A 10,992-nucleotide genomic window follows, 5' to 3' on the forward strand; every position below is an offset into this window, starting at 1 on the left:
AATAGTAGACAATCTAAATAAATATTTTGCATCACTGTGGAAGACCCTAGCAGTATGCCAAATGTTTGAATGTGTCAGGGGCAAAAGTGAGTGCAGTTGCTATCACTAGGGAGAAGGTGCTTGGGAAGCTGAAAGGTCTGAAGGTAGATAAGCCACCTGGACCAGATGGACTACACCCCAGGGTTCTGAAGGAAGTGGCTGAAGAGATTGTGGAGGCATTAGCAATGATATTTCAAGAATCACTAGATTCTGGCATAGTTCTGGAGGACTGGAACATTGCAAATGTCACTCCACTCTTCAAGAAGGGAGTGAGGCAGAAGAAAGGAAATTGTAGGCCAATTAGCCTGACCTCAGTGGTTGGGAAGGTGTTGGAGTCAATTGTTAAGGATGAGATTTCATGGTACTTGGAGGCATATGACAAAACAGGCCATAGTCAGTATGGTTTCCTTAAGGGAAAATCTTGCTTGACAAACCTGTTGGAATTCTTTGAATCAGTGGATGTTGTGTACTTGGATTTTCAAAAGGCCTTTAACATGGTGCCACGCATGAGGATGCTTAACAATATTAAAAGCCCGTGGTGTTGCAGGAAAGATACTAGCATGGGTAGAAGATTGGCTGATCGGTACGATGAAAAGAGTGGAAATAAATGGAGCCTTTCCTGGTTGGCTGCAGGTAGTGTTGAGGAAGCAAGGAGGCTGCCGAAGGACTTGGACAATAGGCAATAGGAGAATGGGCAAAGAAGTGGCAGATGGAATACAGTGTCAGGAAGTGTATGGTCATGCACTTTGGTAGAAGAAATAAAAGTGTAGACTATTTTCTAAATAGGGAGAAAATTCAAAAATTTGAGGCGCAAAGGGACTTGGGAATCCTCATACAGGATTCCCTAAAGATTAACTTGCTGATTGAGTTAGTGGTGGGGAGAGCAAATGCATTGTTAGTATTAATTTTGAGAGAAATAGACTATAAAATCAATGATATAATATTGAGGCTTTATAACACATTAGTGAGGCCTCACATGGAGTGTTGTGAACAGTCTTGGGCCCCTTATCTAAGAAAGGATGTGCTGACATTGGAGAGGGTTCAGAGGAGGTTCATGAGAATGATTCTGAGAATTAAAGGGTTATTGTATGAGGAGTGTTTGATGACTCTGGGCATGTATTCAATGGAATTTAGAGGAATGAGAGGTGATCTTAATGAAACCTATCGAATATTGATAGAGTGCATGTGAAGGGGATGCTTCCTATAGTGTGGGAGTCTAGGGCCAGAGAGCACAGCCTTGGAATAGAGGGACATCTATTTAAAACAGAAAAAAGGAGGAATTTCTTTATCCAGAGGGTGATGAATCTGTGGAATTCATTGCCACAGGCAGCTGTGGAGACCAAGGCAGAGGCTGAGATGGAAAATGGATCAGACATGATAAAATGGCAAGGCAGACTTAATAGGCCAAATAGCCTGATTCTATTCCTATGTCTTATAGTCTTAGTTAAATATTTTCAGATATTTCTCTCTTTGTTGTATTAGATGAACGAAGAGACATTAATTGTATGCAACACACATTAAAGTTGCTGGTGAATGCAGCAGGCCAGGCAGCATCTCTAGAAAGAGGTACAGTCGACGTTTCGGGCTGAGACCCTTCGTCAGGACTAACTGAAAGAAAAGCTAGTAAGAGATTTGAAAGTGGGAGATCCAAAATGATAGGAGAAGAGAGGAGGGGGAGGGATGGAGCCAAGAGCTGGACAGTTGATTGGCAAAAGGGATATGAGAGGATCATGGGACGGGAGGCCCAGGGAGAAAGAAAAGGGGGGGGGGGGACCCAGAGGATGGGCAAGGGGTATAGTAAGAGGGACAGAGGGAGAAAAAGGAGAGAGAGAAAAAGAATATATGCATATAAATAAATAACGGATGGGGTACGAGGGGGAGGTGGGGCATTAGCGGAAGTTAGAGAAGTCAATGTTCATGCCATCAGGTTGGAGGCTACCCAGACAGAATATAAGGTGTTGTTCCTCCAACCTGAGTGTGGCTTCATCTTCACAGTAGAGGAGGCGGTGGATAGACATATCAGAACGGGAATGGGACGTGGAATTAAAATGGGTGGCCACTGGGAGATCCTGCTTTCTCTGGCAGACAGAGCGTAGGTGTTCAGCGAAACGATCGTGTGTTGCTTGAATTTCCAGCATCTGCAGAATTCTTCGTGTTTGCAACATTAATTGTTTGTTTGTCTAAAGGTGATTGCAAACCTGCATGAAAATCCATTTAAGAACATGAATTTAGTTTAAGTATCAGTTGATCTAAACAATCACAGAAAGCAAAGTTGGAATCCGTTCTTCAATATTGATTTCCTGAGAAAGAAAAAGGAAGGTAAATAAAAGATATACAACTCAAAAACAGGAGATGGGTCAAATTGGTTAGAAAGTAATCTATAAAAAAATTAAATAGAAAAGAGGCAAAATAGTTGAGGGAGGAGATGAACATAAATACCTATGATTATATAAAATAATATGTGCTAGAGTGGCCCAAAAACTATCCCTGACATTCAGTATGATCGTAGCTAATTTGCCCCACAGCCACCAATTCCCAGACCTTTGAAAAATTTAAATAACCCCAATCACCGAGCATCAACAATCCTCCAGGATAGAAAATGCCAGGGGTTCACTGCCTCTGTGAGAAGTTCTGACATATTACAATTTTAAATTACCGTCCCCTGATCTTGGAATTACATCCCCTCATTTGTGGAATAATCTCAACATCTATCCTGTCATAACCTCTAAGGATTTTACGCAAGATCACCACCCACCACCCCCAGCATTCTCCTACACTCTAAAGAATGTTAGGTGTCTGGTGATCAGCATGTTCTCTTTAGCCTTAATGGGCGGTCTCCAATGCTGTGGGACTGTCATGTTGGTAGAATTCCTTTAACCCTCTTATCCCAGAAAATAAAATGAACAGTATTTATGCATCTAAACCTTGCATTCAATTTAAATTTCAAATATGTATTAAAATTACTGTGGAGAAAATGTTCTGGCATTGGAATTATGGCAGAATGTTTATTAATGCATTTCACATTTTTGAGGCACTGCAATTTTTGTCATCCTTGATTGGTTATGATAAAATTGTGAGCCAGCTGCACCATCCCTACATCATTTAAACTTTGTTTAAGGGTGATACTTGATGTGACTACATAGCAATACAGGGTGACAAACTCTGGAGTCTAGGTGAGACAAAGGTGCCTGGGAGCATACAAGGGAGTGTTAACAATGAGATGATGGTAGTGGGGTCTGACTTCAGGATGATTTGCCGCACCATGTTTCTCAGTGCTGTATTACCAACAATGTCTCATGGGAACTCAATGCCCATTTGCCCACGTCACTCATTGGTATCAGCCAAAGCTTTAACACCTTTAGGGGAATGTGGTCTTTATTAAGTTATGAGGCAGCAACAACTAGTTATGCATAGAAGCACAGAGATATCTTTTTTTGATCGTACAGCATTGCAGGGCAAGATATGTAAAAAAAAAATTCTGAATACTTGTCAAAAGAATAAGGTCATTATTATGTCCGTACAATAATTTTAACTGATTTTCCTTATTGATTCTCAAGTCATGGCCTCAATTCAGATGTCACTCTATGTATTATACTCGAGAATAAATTCATTCCTTTTATTTTTATTCAGAGTAAACCAGGTAAACATGTATTATATGGCTGCAGCGAGCTCTTCAATGCTAGTCAATTCCTGAAGCAGGTACAGTATTTTTATTTGCATGTGGTACTGATTAAAAGAGCAGTATCTGTATGATTAATACGTATTAATCTGATTCTGAAGCAAAGCTAGCAGGCAGTGACTTGTGGTCTCAGTATTTGTGCATAGTGACATAAGATGTGTTCCAAGCTAATTAATTTATACTTAAAGGGTCTGGTTAAAATTGCTTCTCCAATGGTGTACTATTGGTGGACAGTGAGAAGTTAGCATTCTCTTGTTGCAGTTACTTGATCATATGAAGTCATAGAAAACTACAGCACAGAGACTGGTCCTTTGGCCCATCCAGTCCATGCCTAGCCATTTAAACTGCCTACTCCCATCAACCTGTACCCAGACCATAGCCCTCCATACCTCTCACATCTGTGTTCCTATCCAAACATCTTGAACAATGAAATCGAAACCACATCCACCACTTATGCTGGCAGGTAGATCCACACTCTCACCACTCTGGGTGAAGAATGACCTCTAGTTGTACTCCCACGCAACCTCAGTGGAAAAAGCCTGTTTGCATTTACCCTGTCTATAACCCTCATAATTTTGTATCCCTACGTTCTAGGGATTAAAGTTCTAACCTACTTAATCTTAATTTATTACTCAGGTCCTCCAGTCATGGCAACATCCTTGTAAATATTCTCTGTAATCTTTCAATCTTTTTACATTTTTCCTGTAGGTAGGTGACCAAAATTGCACAAGTTAGGCCTCATCAACGTTGTACACAACTTCAACATAACATCCTAACTCCTGTACGCAGTACTTTAATCTATGAAGCCAATATGGCAAAAGCCTTCTTACCCGACCCTACCTATCTGTAACACAATTTTGGACCTGTATTCCCAGATCCTTTGTTCTAACCCACTCATCGGTCCCCGACCAATCACTGTGTAAGACCTACTCTGATTGGTCCTCCCAAGGTACAACACCTCACACTTGTCTGCATTAAATTCCATCTACCATTTTTCACCCCATTTTTCCAGCTGGTCCAATACCCACGCCGAGCTTTCTCACTGTCGACTACACCCCCAATCTTGGTGTCGTCCATAAATTTGCTAATCCAGTTAACTACATTGTCATCCAGATCGTTGATATAGATAACAAACAACAAAGGACCCAGCACCAATCCTTGCAGCACTCCACTAGTCACAGGCCTCCAGTCAGAGAGGCAACCACCTACTGGCATTTTCTGGCTTCTCCCATAAAGCCGACGTCTAATCCAATTTACTAACTCATCATGAATACCAAATGACCAAACCTTCTTGACCAACTACCCATGAGAGATCTTGTCAAATGCCTTGATAAACTCCATGTGGAGAACATCCACTACCTTCATCAGGTTTCCTGGTAACATCCTCAAAAAGCTCTATAAGGTAAATTAGATACGACCTACCATGCAAAAAGCTATGCCGTAATCAATCACAGTCTATCCAATTACTCTTATATCCGATCTCTTAGCATGCCTTCCAGTAGCTTTCCCACAATGGATGTGAGGCTCACGGGCCTGTAATTTTCTGGTTCATTCTTAGAGCCTTTCTTAAACAGCAGAACAACATCACCTGTCCTCTAATCCTCCAGTATCTCAACTGTCACTAAGGTTGATTTAAAAATCCCTGCTAGGGCCCCAGCAAATTCTTCACTTGCCTTCCACAGGCTCCAAGGGAACACCTTGTCAGGCCCTGAGGATTTGTCCACTCTGATTTGCCTCAAGACAGCAAATGCCTCCTCTTCTGTAATCTGTATGGAATCCAGGATCTCCCTGCTGCTTTGCCTCACTTCTATAGATTCTGTGTTCATCTCCCTGGTAAATGCAGATGCAAAAAAATCCACTTAAGATTTTCCCCATCTCTTTTGGCTCCACACATTGATTACTATTCTGATCTTCCAGAGGACCAATTTTAACCCTTGTAATCCTTTTGCTTAATGTATCTGTAGTAGCCCTTGAGATTCTCCTTCACCTTGTCTGCAAGAGCAACCTCATCATGCCATCTTTTAGCCCTCCAGATGTCCTTCTAAAGTGCTCTATTGCATTTCTTATACTCAAGTACCTCATTTGTTCCTACCAGCCTATGCCTGCAATGCACTCCCTTTTTTTTTCTTAACCATGTCCTCAATGTATCTCAAAAACAAGGGTTCCCTAAACTTGTTATCCTTGCCTTTTATTCTGACAGGCAGGCATATACAAGTTTTATATTCTCAAAATTTCACTTTTGAAGTCTTCCCACCTACCAAGTACACCTTTGCCAGAAAATGTTATGTCCCAATCCACACTTGCCAGATCCTTTCTGATACCATCAGAGTGGGCTTTTCTCCAATTCGGAACTCAGCCCGAGGACCAGACCTAACCTTTACCGTAACTACCTTCAAATTAATGGCATTATAATCACATTATGATATCTTGGAACTAGGTATCTAGCCTAAGCTTGATATGGCTGCATCATAACTGGGCAATATCTGAAGCAAGGAAACAACTCCAAACTTTGCAGTGAAAGAGATCTTAAGCTAGAGATGAATAGCCAAAGTAATGTCACAGAATAAGTCCCATGTACTGTTCAGGGCCCCAAGTACAGTTGTCCAACAAGCAGAACAAATTGTCAGAAATTCTTAAGATTTATGAAAGGGACTACAGACGCTGGAAACCTAGAGCACAACTCAAAATTGTTTAGAAACACCCTAACTCTGCATCTACCCCTGCACCTCCTCCATCACCAACATTCAGGATGCCAAACAGTCCTTGTGAGGCAGCACTTCACTTGTGAATCCATTGGTAACATTTATTACATCTGTTGCAACATCCTCTGCATCAATGAGACACAACACAGATTGAGGGATTTCTTCATCCGCCATAAGAGCCAGGATTTCCTGGTGGCCATTTATTTTAATTCCACATCAAGGTATTTGTCCACAGTCTCCTCTATTGACAAATCGATGCTAAATGCAGATTAGAGGAATAACCCCTCATTCTGCCTTAGTAGCCTCCACATCATGGCATAAACATCAATTTCTCCAACTTCTGGTAACCATTCCCCTCTGCCCCCTATGTTTTCCCTTATCCCACCGGCTCCTATACTTCTTTTTCACCTCCCCTGCCCTCTCAATCAGCCTACAACCCACAAATTCTTCCCTCCTGTTTCCCTCCTCTCCTCTTTCCCATTATTCCATAGTCCACTCTCCTCTCCTATGGGATTCCGTTTTCTTCAGCCCTTGGTAACTTCCACATCACCTTCCTACTTCTTACATAATTGCCACTCTCCCACTCTCTCACTTGCCTAGATTCACCTTATCACAAGCCTGCTCTCCTTCGAGAGAAACTCAGGTCAATTTTGCTCAATTTGTGCTAGAGTTTGCAGGGCCTCCAGTGGCCTCATTAACCACCCCAGAACTTTCAGAACTGGAACAGAAGCAAGTCATTCTTGATCCTAAGGGACTGCTCGAGAAATGCAGTTCTGGTGTACAGTTCTTAAGCATCAAAACATGAGTGGTTTACCAGGAGTCTCACTCTTTGCCCTGCCTTTTTTGTAATGACACACGAAAAACAAACTGAATTGCATCGATACTGGTCCTTGATACCCTTACAAGCGGGCGGATATCATTCAAAGTGCCTTTATCTAAGAAGCAGCAAACATTTCAACTTTGCCTCATATTTGTGCTAAGTCCAGGTATGACTGAGGCTGAGAATGTCCATAAAATATCCTTCCAGGAGTAGACCAATTATTCACCAGTTTCAGCAGAGTGTCGTTGAGCTGCAGAATTCAGGTTGTCTCTATTAATGTTTAATGGTTTATTACTGTGTTCTACCTTGCCACTTCTGCTATTCAGCAAGCACCATTCTTCATTAGATTGGTCATTCATTCCTAGGTATGCCTGAAGATGTTCTTACCATGTCTGTCTACTTACATTATCTAACTGAAATTATTTTTCTGTCGTTCAGCTATCACAGCTTGGATCTCAGAGTTAAGACCACCATTGTTCTCTCTATACATCTTCGTTGAAAGGTGGGGAAAACACAGAAGGCAAATTTTAATACGGCAATGTCATGTCATACTTTATTTACATTATTACTTATGCTTATTTGATAATTCGATGCAATTGGATGTGATTTCTGTCATTTTAATACCAAACTGTATATCATGTAACTGTTCAAATAGTTGAAATAAATTTGAAAATAGAAATCTTTAGAGTCAGTAATTCCAATTAATACTATAATTCTTGCGAAGATGGCAAGACATGGCGGTGCCTTGCAGGCAGCATACAAAGCTACTAACAACTCTACTAAATATGCTTTTTCGGAACTATGATCACAGTAGTCTGCAGCCTGTAATTTCCCACTGGGAGGTCTGCTTTTGAGCTGTCTATACGACCTGGCATTTATGTGGTATCCTGAAATATTTGGCAAACTGGACTCTCGAGAATACAGATTAGGACACCATGGCCATTGCTGGAGCATACTTGGGGCTGGACTGAAGCAGCAAGACTTGGGCCTGAGAGCAGAAAATGAACTGATTTAAGCACCGAGCCAGATTAAAAAGATTAATTTGTCAAGGCCGAGAGCAGAGGATAAACCAGTGTTCAGTTTAGCTCACTACTCCGGGAGGCTTTATCCACATCAGTGCTCAACTGAATCTGCAGCTGCGGCCTGAGGCTATCGGCATTCGCCTCAGCACTGACCATGGCTCCGTGGCTGTGACTTGCAGCATCGGCCTCCTGGACCGGCTCCGTGGCTGTGGAATTACTTTCAGGGCTTCTGCAGTTCATGTTCTGTTTATTGCTTGTTTGCTTTTTTTAAATTATTGATTGCACAGTTTGTTCTTTCTTTTTCATACATTGGATGTATGACTGTCTTTGTGGGCTGGGGGTTTTTGTGAATTCTATTGTGTTTCTTTGTTTTGTGGCTGCCTGCAAGAAGATGAATCTCAAGGTTGTATATGGTATACATACTTTGATAATAAACGTACTTGGAATTTCAGTGATAACGTATTTATTGTTTTAATTTTGCAATTTCTCCTCCCAATTATAGCATATGATATATTTATTTTAAATGCAATCTATAAGATGTATGTAATTGGGAGGTGGATCTTGTCTTCGGCGTTTCACTTCCCTGCTCAAAAATGTCACATTCTCAATGGTCTTTAACTGAAACAGGCTAAACCTGAAACCATGTATTTTAAGATCAGTCAGATTGTATCCGGTAGAACTTTTTCCCACTAGATGGCGAATTGCTCTCTCAGAAAGTAAAATATAATACTGGGGAAGCCAGGGAAACTAAATCAATATATCCCAGGACAGAGTAGCTGTGCATTGTGCCCTAGGTACTAAATTTTCAAATTGCTTATCCAGGGATCCACGTAGTATTTAAGTCTTTGTTTCCTTGCCCTCTGTGATCCAAGTAATTAGCACTTCCTAGTGGAAACATTGGGTACTACTTTTCTGGTCTGATTATTGTTCAGATAATTGTGACATTCTCACCCAAAGACTGTCTAAATTGTCCATTGCATTTAAATGTACAACTTTATGAAAAATAGGTAAAGGTTACTTTGGAATTGTAAGGTAAGGATTGGATTTTTTTTTTAAATTTTGGATTAAACCTATTTGTTGTCATTGCTGATCAAAAAGCACTATTCATTTTTAGTATATTGTATTCATTGAACTTATTACTTCACAGAGCCAAATTCTTTACAGAAATTGACAGTTTTTATGTATTTATTTGTGGAATACAGGCATTGCCGATGTCACAAAAAACTGTGGGTCAATTGTTTAAGAAAAATAACAAGATGGTTTGAGTCGCAAAACTAGATTGAGGTGCTTTTATTTACCTCAAAACAAGACAAAGACTGGACAAAACAATATATATAGCCACCCTCAGACTAAACACAAAAGAAAACTAACCCCAAAGCCTTGGTAACCTGAGGCTCATAACTGCTAAGCCCCTCCCCCTAGACCAACCAAAAGTTAATTAACTCAATTATCCAGTTAAAGATGGTATCTTCCACCATCAGCACACCTGTGCAGGTTGCTGCTGCCTGCACATGAGACAGCTCCATGCAGCAGCTCTGGTTCAGACCCAGTCACGATTACTGCTGGGGATGAGTGTTTTACCGAGTGTGCCATGTGCTGTCTGTAATCAGTGACTGGCCTTCATCACAGCGGACTCCCAGATTGTCTTGTGAAGATGGTGGTGAGCCACCTTTTTGAACTGTTGGAGTTCATCCTTGAGTGATGTTTTTCATTTGGAAGATCCAGGATTTTAACCTCGATAATAGTGATTACATTTCCATGAAGTGGTGTGTGATTTGGAGGAAGTGGGTTTTCTGTTCATGCTTATTGACCTGAGTGGCAGGGAATTTGGGAAGAACTATTAAGGTAGTTTTGGGGATTGTAGCTATGAATGTTTTATTGGAAAATCCGCACAAATGCAGATAATTGAGATGCTGAAGGCTTGTGGCATTAGATAGGATGCCAGACCAGCAGACTGTTTTATTCTGGCTGGCATCACACTTCAGAGCTTTTGAGTCATCCAGTTCTCTTTATGACCCTGCATGATAAATCTTTGTCTCTCCTGTCCTCCCTGTTAAGGAGTGTCTCAATTTTTTTTTTAAATTTCATCCCATTCTTGTTTTCAAATGTTGCATGCTCTCACCCTCTGTATCAGTTCAGCCTGCATCACTTTTAGAATTCTCCAGGCTCTCTAGATTTTCTCCAGTTTTGAAATCTTGATCATCCCTGGCCATCGTTCCTTCAGTGGCCAAATGTAGGAGTTCTGAAATTTTTTGCTTAAAACAATCCAACCTCTAGTTTCTTTCAAAATGATGCTCCTTAAAATTTTGTACAAGATTGTCAGTCATCTACTATTCTGTCTCACACAGCGTCAGTTGCTATTTGATAACATTACTGTGAAGTTCGTTTAAATTCTTGATTTCCACTTATTTAATGATATGTGGTATATTCCAACACACTCCTGGCTTGTGCTTTGAAGGTGCTGGTAAGATTGTGGGGAATGTTACCACCCATATGATGAATGCGCTCTCACAGTAGTGTCCCGTAGGTAGAGCCCAGAATTAAACTTTCTTCACTTGACACTTTGATTGCATGATACATCCACTAGCACTAATACTCTGTGAGGGCGAGGGGGGGAGAAGAGATGCTCTGTTGAAAGCATCTATAATGTATACTTAAAAAGGAAAGGACCCATGGCCCTGCTGAAATGATAACATGAGCTGCAGGTGGAGGCTTTTGTTTCCTCCTTTT

General features: G+C 41.0%; 1 protein-coding gene across 2 annotated transcripts in view; it reads left to right on the forward strand.

Annotated features, from left to right (window-relative positions):
* Positions 1-8,713, forward strand: part of scfd1 (sec1 family domain containing 1) — a 150,774-nt gene extending 142,061 nt beyond the window's left edge. For both annotated transcript variants that reach the window (XM_072267208.1, XM_072267216.1), the window contains 2 exons: positions 3,670-3,738; positions 7,679-8,713. In XM_072267208.1, coding sequence (XP_072123309.1) covers positions 3,670-3,738; positions 7,679-7,705 — 96 coding nt within the window. In that variant the 3' untranslated portion in view covers positions 7,706-8,713. The remainder of the gene's footprint in view (positions 1-3,669; positions 3,739-7,678) is intronic.
* The last annotated feature ends 2,279 nt before the right edge of the window (positions 8,714-10,992 follow it).

The sequence above is a fragment of the Mobula birostris genome, chromosome 1, assembly GCF_030028105.1.
Source record: "Mobula birostris isolate sMobBir1 chromosome 1, sMobBir1.hap1, whole genome shotgun sequence".
NCBI classification, from domain to species: domain Eukaryota; kingdom Metazoa; phylum Chordata; class Chondrichthyes; order Myliobatiformes; family Myliobatidae; genus Mobula; species Mobula birostris.